This window comes from Sceloporus occidentalis, unplaced genomic scaffold, assembly GCF_023333645.1.
Source record: "Sceloporus occidentalis isolate IW3139 unplaced genomic scaffold, rSceOcc1.0.p SCAF_5, whole genome shotgun sequence".
NCBI classification, from domain to species: Eukaryota; Metazoa; Chordata; class Lepidosauria; order Squamata; family Phrynosomatidae; genus Sceloporus; species Sceloporus occidentalis.
In genome coordinates, this window is record NW_028316985.1 from 141,647,694 (window position 1) to 141,661,944 (window position 14,251).

Consider the following 14,251-nt stretch of genomic DNA (forward strand, 5'->3'; position numbering starts at 1 on the left):
TTCGAATGCTAATGAGACTGTCATAGCAATCTCTCATTTAAATAGTTGAAATGTTTATGCTATAACAATGCAAGAAAGCATTACTGAAATATCAGCTTATGTTTAAGGTGGGTGCCCAGGCACTAGTTTTAAGTTACTCCTCTAGCCCCTCAAAACATAACCTGAAGAATTTATGGTTTGCAGCTGAAGTACATCACACCCATTTAGGTAAGATGTTCAAAACATTTTAAGAACAGGTTGTGTCAAATATTTATGTTGCAGAGAAAAGAGCAAATAATCAGCCATCATCAGTCTATTAATTTTTCCAACAAACCAGCTTAAAGTCAAACAGATTTGCACCCACTCAAATGTAATCCATTGCAGTCATTAAAACTGATTTGCTGTATTTATGTGTATAAGTTCAGTTTTGTAAATATTTACAAATATTGTAACAGGAAACGATAGAGTGAACATTATTTGCTGATACAGGTCTTAAAATTAAGTTCATTTAAGGTGTGATAAAATAACCAGCGAGTAAAAATATCCACTGGCCTACCCAATAATTCACAGATCCAACACATAGATTACTTGACCCCTAACGTTGTCTGCTGTAGAAGTGGATACTTTTTCTGACATTGTTTGTGCTAATGTAACAGAAAAATATCAAGGCCACAAGTAGGATTACAGAATTCTGTAATTACTGTGCAGATCTATGTATAAACTAAAACAAGTACTTGTATACTGCATATTACTGCATAGGCTTTTTCAAACAGTGAGGAGGAGACATTCTCAGATTATAACCAGGCTTCTATTTACTCAGATCCTTATACCATTCCAACCATAATACAGCAATACAGCATATAGTAGTGTTTACTATATAGCACTATGATATAGAACACCCTTTCCAGATGTGTTGAACATCTAGAACTCAAGAGTCAATTGGCAAATACCAATGTTCACTGAGAAAGATAGGAGTCTTCTCAAAAGACATCTGGAGGACACCAGTTTGAGGAAGGCTCATAAATCCCATTAGACTATAAGATGCATAAAAATGGACATAAAATCAGTGTTAAAACATATTATTTATTATTTCTTTGTCATGCAAGAGCCTAATTTAAAAACAAACATTCCATATTCAAGTATCATCAGACTCAAATCAGTCTACTCTACTGCAAGAAAGTCATCGTCTGTTCTTCAAACCACAACCAAACAACAGGTGGTTGAAGCAATAAAATTAAGCAAAAATAGCTGGACTGAATTTAGTTTAACTTCATCATACATATAATGTTGTTAGGCCATTAAATACTGCCAATGATATTTAACATACAAACACTGACCTTGTGGAGAGCTGGGGCCATAACAGGTACTAGAAACCCATTATAAATGTAGCTCACAAGCTGGTTGCGAATCAAGGGATGGGCCACCTAAAAGAAGATGAAAGAAAGAGCACTGAAAGTTCATCTGTAGTATCATATTTATTTTATGACTTTATATATTTTGAAGTAATTTAAAACAGAATTAAAAATAATTATTAATGTCCCATAAATCCTCTCTGTCCATATTCAAAAACCTTATGTGATGACTATTTCAAACTCTGGATTTAATCCTATGCACATTTATTTGGGATCCAGTCCTTTAAACTGAGGAGCTTATTTCTAAGTAAACAAATGCAGGATTGAGATCCGTAAACAGGAGAAATAAGTTATCAATAAACAAACACTGAAAATCTTCTCAGATGTATCTCTCTCACACACGCATCACTGCCATAAGGAGGACATGTGTCTGAATCGAGAGCACTCAACCATACAGAATCTTCTTTTCATCTTTTGTAAGTACAAACTTTGTCATAAGCATCAGCAGTAGGCACTCCTAAGTGGAAATAACTAAATTTGTTAAGCCATGCGTATGCATTTAAAAATCAACAGCACTCATTTCTCATGCCTTTGTACAGCTTTTTTTCATACTGAGCCTCCTTGCTTCAGGGAGGAAACAAGTGCCTTGAAAACTAATAAAGGACATACAGTATTCAGAAAAAAAGAACAGGAAAGGAAATGGTTCCATTGTCTTTACATCGCATATTAGAAATTAGGGAAGAAATTAAATTGTAAAAAGAAGACATTCAATGATTGTAAAAATCATTATTATCATCATTGTCATAATTTTCTAAATAAAAATATATTTCACAATTCAAAGATATAGTTGTGTTTATCTGTAGAACCAGTACATACAGAGATCTTGTAGCATCTTTGAGACTAACTGAAATAAAGAAGTTTCACCATGTTTCAGATAGAATGCTTCTGATTTATTAACCACAGTATTAAAATATAAGTGGGCTACAGGATCATACATTCAGTTCTATCACACACATACAATCTGATTCTGTACAATGTCACCAACGATCTAAGTATTATTGTTGTGAGCCTTCAATTCATTTCTGACTTTTGATGACCCTAAAGCAAACCTACCATGAGGTTTGTTCAAAGAGGGTTTGTCTTTGTTTTCTCTGAGGTTGAGAGAGTGTGACTTGCCCAAGGTTTTCCATGGCTGGGTGAGGATTCAAACCCTCATCTTCTGAATGCGCAAACCTCTATGCCAGTCTGGAACTTACTTAGGAATAACTGAACATAAATGTCCACAAGTGGCAAAGCTCACCATCTCTCATCAAGTAATGTTAATATTACAATGCTGAGGATCACAGGAGAAAGGCTATTTTAAAACAGACAATTCACAATATTATGGTATTGACAAGAACAGGTTACTTATCTCTAACGGTGGTCATCTGTAGCTCACACAGATGGCTCTTGTGCCTCTACAGAACCACACACACAAAGTTATAGAGCTGAGTAGTTTTTGCCAGTAACCCCAGTAGTAGTCATGTGGAAACAATGCCAGGTAGTGTCAAGGCTGAAGTATAATGGCTCACTGAGGTGGAGACTAACCTCACACTGGCATAAGTTGTTCTTGCTGCCTCCGTCGTCTCTAAGAGGACCTCTAACAGGGACAGAAGCCAAGGTAGTGTTCAGAGGGCAGTTTTGAACTGATGAGTTAGCCACACATAGGGACTCCTTCCACAAGTGAAGACAGAGCTACAAGAGTTCAAGTTCAAGAGCTGTGTCAACAGATGGAGCAGGGCTGCACAAGATGGGCCATCTCAGACAAAAAACAACACCGGGAGGGGCTGTCAGAGGCAGAAATCTTCCCTCTGCACTTTTAAGACAGTCCCTCAGAGGTCTTACTAAAACCAAAAAAAGTTCCTCAAAGGTTATACAAAAACCAAGGTCACAAAGTGAGAAAAGGCGGAGCAGACACTACTCGCATTAATCAGAAACTTTTTTTAAGAGAGAGAGTAGGAAAAAACTCCAAGGAAAAAGAAGGGGGAAATGAAGAAATAAAGAACACCAAGAAGGAAAAACACTACTTCATACTGTAACGGGATCTTGCAAAACCTTTGAGACTGAAAGATAGAAAGATGAGCTTTTGTAGATTTGAGTCTACTTCCTCCTATTCATCTGAGGAAGTAGGCTCAAGTTTACAAAAGTTCATGCTATCAACTTCTATCTTTCAGTTAGCCTCAAAGGTGCTGCAAGATCCCTTTGCATACTGATTTTCCAGACTAATATACCTATATCTTTGAATACTATTCAATGCTGGAAGGCAAGCTGTTAACCTTATGTTGAACAAAAAGGAACCGAAAAGGAAGTTTTTGGAGTCAAGTATTTGTGTATTCTGGACAAAACACTATTCAGCTCTGGAACTTTCCATGTGTAATTCTGCACAGGCACAATATCCATCTCTCTGAGGCACAGAGACCACAAAGAATCACACATTTCAATGCTTTTTAATAATTTTATCTTAACTCTGCAAGAATGAACATTTCTTCCATCAGCTATATAGTAAATATGTGCTGAAAACTAAAATTTTCACAAAGAGGCTAAAAAATTAAGATAAAACCTTTCTCTTTCTATATCAGACCACATAAAATCAGAGCTGTTTTGGTTAGGCAAAAAATGATAAAAGGATATAAAATTATGCTAAGGGTGGATAAAGTGTATAGGAAAGTGTTTTCTTCCACTCTCATAATAGCATACCCTGGGATCTTCAAATGAAGCTGAATGGGAAGATTCAGGAAGATTTTTTAAAAAAATACCCCTCGACATCTCTGGCTTTACTTCGCGAATGAAGATTCAGGAAGGACTCATCCCACGCTTTCTACAAGCGCGCTGATGACTAAAAAGGCCAATCCAAGATAAACAAATCCAGTTGCAGAGAGCACAGCAGAAAGTCTCCTTGGGTGATGTTTCCGGATTGTGGTTCTTTCTGCGCTGTCGTTTCTCTTCGAGACTCGTTCGGCGTGAGCTTTCAAAACAAGGCTGAAGCATCGTGGATAGTGCGTCTCCATGCCTCCCGATGCGAGGCCAGGGCAGACCATTGTTGGTGATCAATTTGGCCGAGCCTGAGATGTTGTTTCAGGGAGTCCTTGTATCTCTTCTTTGGGGCGCCCCTCTTACGCTGACCCATGGCGAGTTCACCGTAGAATACTATTTTTGGGAGGCGATGGTCCTTCATCCTAGAAACGTGTCCTGCCCAGCGGAGCTGCGTCCTCAATAGCATGGCCTCAATGCTGGTGGTCCCTGCTTGCTCAAGGACAGCAACATTTGTCACATAGTCAGTCCAGTGTATATTTAGAATTGTGCATAAACAGCGCTGATGAAAGCGTTCAAGGAGTCGTAGGTGTTGGCGCTAGGTGACCCATGTTTCAGACCCATAAAGGAGAATAGACAGTACAATGGCTCTATACACACTGATTTTTGTGCTTCGCCTCAAGTGTTTGTTACTCCAGACTCTTTTGTGAAGCCTTCCGAATGCACTATATGCCTTTGCTAGTCTGTGATTGATCTCTCTTAAGTCTGTTCAGCAGTTCACCTACCTGGGAAGCATCATCTCCTCAGACGCCAAGATTGATAAAGAGACCCCTTGACATAGCACATACCTAAAACTATGGAGTTTATTATCATAAAAATCATAAAACTAATAATGACTACCAACATAGACAGTTTTAAAAGAGGATTAATAAAGACTAGGGCTACCAGTGGTCACTAATCACAGTGGCTCTATGCTATTTCCAGCATAAGATCAAGTACAATATGTCTCTTTATGCTGATAGCTGTGGAATATAAGAGTGAGGATGCTAGGCATCTGGTTAGCCTTATATCTGAGGCAGAATATATTTTACATTTTTAGAATAAATGAATATGTTAATAACATGTGTACAAACAGGATGTTAAAAGTTACAGAGATATGTCTCTCATGTACAATGAATGAAAAAGCAAGTTTTTTATGTTAGTCATACAAACTTTTCCATTCTTTATCTTTGAGATTTATTAGTGAGACTGAGCAAACCTTCATGACTCAAATAAAGCTACAGATATTGTAAAGCCATACTGCAATAAGAATCCTGAGTGCAGCATCAAAGAGATATAAAATCTGATTTTATCATTAGACTGGAGAAGAACAACAAGGAATCAAAGAAGAGAAAATCTAATTAAGAAATAACAAGAACAAAGAACATGAGAAGACCAAACAGAAATTAAATTGGGTTCTTGAAATACACTGATCAACTCAAACACAATGAATATTATTCACAGATATTGGGCCATATGCATTTTTTTACAAAAACCTGATTATAAAATAGTATAACTAACTCACAGTTATGTTTCCTGGGAAAATCTTTGATTTTAGGAGTTAATAAGGATTGTTCAGCCAAGCATCATTAGGAAGATAACATGTTTGTAAGAATAAACTTGCATCTCATTTATTAGACATTTGCTATCTATATCCTAATCATGCTGATATTTGTCTATATAAGAAACTTGCAGTTTAATTAATTTTAATGTGATAATAATCTGTACTCTACTTCTAAATAAACATAAGAACTCCATACATTTTAAAAACTAATTTTGTAGACAGGGCAGTTCCGTGGTCATGTACCTGTATTACTGCATTACAGAACTCAAGTGAATTCATAAACTGGACAAGAGCTGGAGAAAGAAGCCAATCATCTTTCAGCAGACAGTGCCATTCTTCTCCTTTGTCTTCCAGCTTTGTAGGCAAAGATGAATATAGGCCACTTAAGCCTGTTGCTAGCACCTGCAAAGTTTGAGGGGTGGAGGGAGAGCAAAAACACAATTAAATGAAGTAAATGAATCACTGCTAAACATTTTCTTAGGAAAGCATTCAGTTTGCAGGGAGATTTAAATTCCTAGGATCTAAATAATTTCTCTTCTATAGATATATATATGTCTTCAAGCCGCCTATCAACTTATGGTGACCCTATAAATTTTATAGGGTTTTTTTAGGCAAAGAATACTGCTTTCAGTAACTGACATTAAAAATATACGCAGACACGTGCGGGAAATACAATCTGTGTTGTCTATTTTGTCCATCTGTCATTTTTTTAATAATTATTTTGGCATCTCTCAAACATCAAAGTTACATTAAGTACTCAAAATAATTTACAAGTACACTAGCTTTAAATGACTCTTGTAAAACTAAAATTACATGATGGATATCATTTATTATTACCACATCTCTGCATTGATTGTAGAAAATGTATAAAACCCTACCTTCAGTTCATGTGAACCATCAGTTCACATTCTTAACTAGGTAAAACAACAACTTAATTTCACATTTCCTGCCTAGATTATCTGCTTTCAGATAGACAGCTTGACACTTGTAATTCTTCACCCAGTCTCCTATTAGGAAGTCTTGCTTGTCTTTGCCCAAGGTTCAGTTAGTTTCATAGTAATGAAGCTCAACACATGTGCACATAAACATGCTCCTATGCTTTATACAATGTATTAAACAATCCCAGTTTATATCTTGAATATATCTCCTTGTATGTGCACATATGTTTAAAAAATGAAACACTGAGAAATATGAGTAAGAGATCCACATCTCCAGTTGCTCAGATATTATTACTACTGCTGTCAATGATTACATGTGTATGAAAGGCAGCATGATATAGTGGGTTGAGTATTGGTCTAGGACACTGGGAAACCAGGGTTTGACTTGCTGCTCAGCCATGGAAACCCACTGAGTGATTTTGGGCATGTCACATTCCCTGAGCTTCAGAGGAAGGCAAGGGCACATTCCCTCTGAACAAATTCTGCCAAGATAACCCTGTGATTGGTTTGCTTTAGGATTACCATAAGCCAGAAATGACATGAAGGCACACAGCAACAAATTCTGCATATGTGAAAAGGCAGCTGCACAAACTGTAAATCTGCTCAACTTGAAAAATTCAAATAAAATCTCAGTTTACACCACTATTTTAAAACTAGTTCCAGGCTGTTGTATGTTTTAATGTGGTGTAATAGCATGGGAATTTTTTTTTTAAATTTGAAACACCACGCAGACTGGCAAACTATTCTGTATAGCATGCTATTCAGTTACAATGCCTGTGTAGCAATTTGAACCTGATCCTTCAATTATCTCTGTCCTTTATTTTCTGCCATATACTAGTTCTACATGGCTCATTTCACAGAGATTTAAGATACTGTGGTCATATACCATCACATACATTCATACAGACACATTTCACAGGACATTTCTTAGAAAGAGCACCCCCTTGTCATATTAAAGCTTTTTGCTTAAGCTAAAAATAATAGAACTTTGGGAGAGAAGAAGTTATTGCCTGTTAAGGTAATATTTTAGAAACATTAGCCACCTGTCAGCTTTCTGTAAGTGGGGAGACTCTTCCAAGAAACCTGTTCTTACCAAGGTGCTTTAAACAAAGTCAAGCCATTGCTTCATCTAACCTGTGTTGTCTAAATGTCAGTAGCTCTAGAGTCACACAAGGAAGACTTTCCCCAACAATATTATCTAATACCCTTCTAAAGTAGAAAAGCAAGGAACACAATTTGGGAACTTCTGCATGAAAGCATATGCTAGTCCAACTGCTATAGGTGTTCTTCAGGTGAAAAACTCTATTTTAATTAAGCACAGAAAGCTAGACATTTTCCTCCTGTACTCTTATTTACAGCTTGCTACAACATGACTGAAGGTCAATCTAATTGCTACATCTTCCTCATGGGAAGACCTTTACAAGAACCAACTCTGTGTATCTTGCTTACTACATAGAACCTTACTATTGTAATTTGCCCCTAGAAGCATAGGATCAGGAAGCATTATGGCCAGGCCATGAAGATCCACATGATAACTGGTACAGTGGACCCTTATTATATGCTGGGGTTTGGTTCCAAGATCCCCTGTGGATAACAAAATCCGTGGATGCTCAAATACCATTAAATATAATGACATAGCAAAATGGTGTCTCTTATAAAAAATGGATAAATCAAGATTTGATATTTGAAATTTATACTTCTTTTGAATATTTTCAAACTGTGGATGCTTGAATCCATGTATAAAAAATCAGTGTATACGAAGGGCCAACTGTAATTTCCCAATATAGACTACTGTAAAGAATTCTATATGGGGTTGTCCTTTAAGATATCTCAAAAGCTACATCTAGAACAAAATTATGATTGGTAGATGACAGATTTTGAGAGAGACAAATGGAGAGATAATACAGTCACAGACTAACATAATGTAGCAATGAGATTGTTAACTTGAATATTATATAGACAGCATAAAAACCCATTTTAAAGGAGCTGCCAACTCACTTTCCAGTCTGAATTCAAGGTGTTTCTGATGACACTCAACGACATAAATGGCTTGGGATTTTAGTTCCTGAGAAAAGCCTTTCCCTATATATCCTTGCCTGAGAAAAGAGGTCAGCAGGAGGGTCCTCTTCTATGTCTCAGTACCAAATGGGAAAACACTGGAGAGGATCCCCACGTATGGGGAGGGCGCACTGTATCTGAAGAAGACTAGAACTTGAAAAGGTAGTTGTGAAGGAACGAGACAAGATCCTGAATTGTCAAGACATATAATTCAATACTAAAGATAGGCTTGTCCATGCCATCCTATTTTCATTTTCTATGTATGGTTGTGAAAACTGGCAGTGAAGAAAGCTGACAGGAAGAAAATTAACTCATTGGAGATGTGGTGCTAGAGAAGAGTTTTACGGAAACCATGAAGTGCTAAAAAGACAAATACATGGATCCTATCAGTACTTTGGACATATGAGAAGACATGGCTCAGAAGAAAATATAATAATGCTTGGTAAGGTAGAAGGCAATAGGAAAAGAGGAAGATTGCATTACAGATGGCTAAACTCAATCAAGGCTTGGCCCCAAGTCTTTTAATATAGATAGAAGCAACCCCACATCTATCACAGAATGTACGTATTTTGCACTTATATATGTATGCATCAATACATGCTAAATGTTGAAAGTTTGTTTCTGCACTCTAAAGTATTACTATTTTAATTTTGATATTCAGTATGGTATTCTGTCCACTTTCATTTTCACTTGAGTTGGTTTGCCTCAATCAGAATTTAGATGACTGTGTTGTATCCATAAGGAAGTGACTATTAAAAACCCTTTAAACCTTCCACATTTTTGCTGGAGTGGAATGCTCATGCCACTATGTTCCCCCAGGCATCAATCTGAATTTTCACAAAGACAGGACACTGCTCTGAAAACTGTAATAATCGCACTCACAAAGACCCACATATTACAGGACTTTAAAAAAATAAACAACCTCAGGAATTAAATGTGATATTTTACTATAGACTGGGGCAAGCTACTTTCACTGCTGGCCTGATTTCTATATACTACTAAGACAATTGTTCTAATTGGGCATGTTTTGTCAATTGTGCCCCCCTACAGTTACAATTGGCATCAAACTTTAGCATAAAAAGGCTTTCTAAAAATTAATTGGCAAATGTAATTATGGATGTTACAGAATGGATCTAATAAGGGTATCTACCTTGGGGACAATTTCTTTTTTTAAAAAACGAGTCTTCTTTCAATGTATCAATTTAAATGAAGTCAACAAGAGTTTCTCTCTGCTAGAGACTTAATACTCAGTATTTTCAGAGTACAATGGCAATTGTGAAACTTTAAAAAAAACCCAGTAGTATCATTAGGCAACAAGATAGAAAGTTAGGCCTGTTACAGACTGCCAAAATAAAGCTGCTTCGGGTCTCTTTGGAGGTATGCTGTTTAAATGATGCATGCATCAGAAGAATCCGGAAGCTGCACCAAAGCTGTACTCCACTGCTTAGGAATGTAGTGTGGCTTTGGCGCGACTTCCGGACTCTTAGGACCCATGCATCATTTAAAATAGCATATCTCCAACAAGGCCCAAAGCAGCTTTATTTTGGCAGTCTGTAACAGGCCATATTTCACTAAGCCAGAATAGCTGCATGCAGAAAATAATCTTGTGTACTTTTCACTTTGTCTCGGAAGGATCTGAAAAATGATAAAGAGGACTTGGGCCTACTGCATCCTTTTTTGGGATCAAACTTCCCTTAACTGTATTTTGAGCTCACCTTGTTTCTTTCACCATGAATAAATCAAGGGAGACATTTTTAAAGAGTTAATCCCAAGTGTAAAACCACCCTGTACGGACTGTGAGGACAATGCCCCTTATAAATCTGAAATGTGTGGGGTATCAACTACTCCAAATGACCTGTTCCATGTTGAATTCCTACTAGAACAGGAACCTGCACAAGTAGTACACAATGGTGGCACCATCACCACCACCCCAGTATACTGAATGTACTGTGGTCCATCCACATTTGTTGGGGTTTGGGGCACTGGACCCGCATGAATATGGGAAAACTGCAAACAAAAAACACTATTATTTTTACTGAATAGAACACCTCTCTAGGAATCTCAAGTCCCTCCAGTACAATTCTATAGTCAATATCTGTCAGAAGTTGATTATAGAATCGTGCTGGAGGGTCTACAAATGCCTAGAAAAGTGTTTTCTCTAGGAACTTCTAGGTTCTCCAGCACAACTCTATGGTCAGCATCCAGCAGACTTGCGCTGGAGGACCTAGAGATTCCTAGAGATAACATATTAATCAAAACAGCAAATAATCAAAACCGCAAAAGTCAAAGCAGCAAATGTGGAGAGCCAACTCTAATACAATTACTGTGTAAGATCTATAGTCTTGGTTGCATAAAACATGTTCCTGATCTCAGGAGGAACACTAAAGCAAGTGGAAGACCAACATACAAGTTGCCTAGGACTCCAGAAATGAAATGTGGGAAAAGGAACACTCCTGAGAGCTGAACCATACGAAACCAAGAATGCTTGCAAAAAAAGATATTTCTGGTACCAAATGTATATACTGCATAGACACTTGCTATCAGCTCACCACTTTGTTCCAACATTGTCAAATTCAACTCTCACCCTCTATCTTTCTCCTTCTATTCTCCTCCTTTACTATTGTCTTATTACCTAGTAAGCCTAAGTATGGCCTCTGTTTCTTTTCTTTTTAAAAAAAACTGGCACAAATACTTGTCTGAAAAATGGGATGAACACACACAGCAAGATAAATTATGAAACACTAGATCTGGATACAGCAGGAATGGATGTAAGCAAAGCCCAGGAGTAGCAGAGAAAAGATAATGTGAAGCTAAGATGGTCTAAGAAAGAAGCACTGCTTTAAAAGTACTTTCTGACTTAAAAACTTTTTTAAAAAAAAAGGTAGCTGCTTTCCTTCAGCTATCACCATCACTTGACCTAACTGGAGCTTAATTAAATTTGGCAAAATGCCGAGTACTATAATGGGTGTGATCCCAGAAGGAGTATAACTAGCATATGGCCACTGTGAATTCAGTATGATTAGGTCATTCATCTTACATGCTTATCAAAAAATAGAGGAAAACACACAAGTTTGCGTTAAAAGAGAGTTCAGATATATATAATAAGAAAAAAAGGGTGTTCAGCTGAGAGATCTGAAGCATAACTGGAAAAGAGGCAATGACAGATTATCAGATTTAATTCCTAGAGCTAAAGAAATGCTCATGTTTTATTTAAAGATATGTCTGATATTTGACTGGCACATTATAATCCTAGATAATATTAAAATAATTAGACCTGAAAGATCACCTAAAGATCATACTTTGATATATCTCTACTAAGTAAGATGTTTTTATTCCATAAACATTATTTTTGTGCATCAATTAGTCTTCCATTGAGAAAGCAAACCAGTATAACAATTACTACAATACAGAATTAATTTTTAAACAATAGCATCTTTTTTCTTTTTATAAAAACCTGCTATTCAAGTATTATTTGGCTACTTAAAATTTTAACTTTAATATATACAACACCTTTCAAAATAAAATAGGAAGGGCCTACTGAAAAGGAGCTTAATGCAACTGGTTCAGACTTCACCTCAATGACCCTGCTTGCAATTTGTACATAGCTATAATAAAATATAACCTCAATTCTTCTTTGTTAAAAAAAAAGACAAAGCCATGAAAAAATAATAATAAAGGAACTTTTTGTGCGGGGGAGGGCATTAGAAGAAACTTACCGGACAGAAGTAAGTGTTTTCTACTATGTAATTTGCAACCACGCTGTTTTCTGCAGAAAGTGACATTATAAAAAGTAGTGCATCACGAGCCTGCTGGCCAACAGTCCCTTCTCGATGGATGAAAGGAATCAAGAGTGAAAAAATCAGGAAGTTTGCAGCTCCTTGGTCCTCACTGGTATGAAAAAAGAGTTCCAAGATGGATGGATCTTTGGCTAGGATTGAGCAGAGCTGGTTGAGAAGAACTACCAGCTCTACCTCCACAGCTGGGGTTGTAGTTCCTGAGCAAGAACTCAACAACATCATTAAAGGTTTCAAGATGGGTTTGTGATGCAGCAGGGGCTGGTGGGACTGAGTGACAAGCATTTCATACATCTTCAGTTGTTCAATTTTCATCTCATCAGTGAATTCCCGCCTCAGACTCCAAAGGAAGAGTTTCTCCATAATATTCTCTGTGACCACAAACTCCAGGATAGGCCCCATTGCTGCATCTTTTGCTTGTTCTTCAATTAAAAGGAAGAGCATGTGCTCTACATAATTTTGCACAGTACTAGCTTCATCTGGAGGTATTACCCCATATTTGGCTTGAACATTTTTTAAAGGGTCATGCTTCTCTAAGATTTTTACAACCTACAGAAAAGTGAAACAATTTTTAATGAGCTGTTTACAGAGATTTCAGTATAACATTTTAATACAATACAAACAATATTAATACTTTTGTTGTTAACCAAGCTGTCTTCAAGATTGCCATTTTAAATACGTTTTCACTTCTACTGTAAATTTTTCTGCTGGAAAAGTTTCTTTGCAGCAAAGAGCGTCTCACTTTGTACTGAACACAGAGTTAGCATCAAACAAGTTAAGACTGAAATCTGCTTATGAACAACGGTTTGCAAGATTAGAAAATTCTTTTACAGATCTAAAGTTATACAGTCGGTTCTCCTTATAGGTGGGCTTGCCTTCTGCGGCTTTGAGCTCACGCGGAAGGCAAGCCCAGGCAGAAATAATGGGGTGCGCACTTGCACCTCGTGCACCACTGCGAGCATGCGCCCCATTATTGCCTATGAGGCTTGAGCATACGCTCTTTTCCCCATATGTGGGGGGTCCGAAACGGATCCCCCGCATATGGGAATGAAAGACTGTACACTATTACAACCCAAGGTCCGCATCTGTTGCCACATATTTAAACCAAACATTCCTAATTTAACAAAGCAAGTATACTGTGTATACTTGACTATAAGTCAACATCATCTATAAGTCAAGGGCAGGTTTTGGGGCCCAAAAATGTGTAGATTTTGACATGACCCATGGATAAATCATAAGTCATGAGTAAGTCATTAGAGAGCCTGTGCAATGTAGTGGTTTCAGCATAGAATTATGACTCTGGAAACTAGGGGGTAAAGTCACAGGATAACCTTGGGCAAGGCACATTCTCTCAGGCTCAGAGAATGGCAATAGCCAACCCCATTTGGAGAAATTTGGCAAGAAAAACCCATGATAGGGTTGCCTTAGGGTCACCATAAGCTGGAAATGACTTGAAGGCACACCACAACAACGTGAATAAATGGAAGGTAAAACTTGGGGGCACGTAACAAAGGATCTAGAATGAAGCAAAGGAAAATAATGCCAAAGAACTCATAAAAGTCCAGCAAACATAACAGTTTGTGCTCACACTAAAGTCTGGATGGATGAGAGTAGAGGGTCAGTGCTTCTAGGACAGATTAAGTTCTTCCCTATCACATTTTTTATGAGTACTTCACAGTATTAACACTGACCCATGGGTAAGTAAGTCGACTCATATTTTTGGGTCAAATTTTTGAA

The 14,251-nt window shown here is 37.3% G+C and overlaps 1 protein-coding gene across 2 annotated transcripts in view; it reads right to left on the bottom strand.

Annotated features, from left to right (window-relative positions):
• FHIP1A (FHF complex subunit HOOK interacting protein 1A) overlaps positions 1–14,251 on the bottom strand; it is a 99,411-nt gene that overhangs the window by 36,039 nt on the left and 49,121 nt on the right. For both annotated transcript variants that reach the window (XM_089525686.1, XM_089525687.1), the window contains exons 3-5: positions 12,437–13,063; positions 5,968–6,126; positions 1,317–1,403 (exon numbers count right to left, since the gene is read on the bottom strand). In XM_089525686.1, coding sequence (XP_089381812.1) covers positions 1,317–1,403; positions 5,968–6,126; positions 12,437–13,063 — 873 coding nt within the window. The remainder of the gene's footprint in view (positions 1–1,316; positions 1,404–5,967; positions 6,127–12,436; positions 13,064–14,251) is intronic.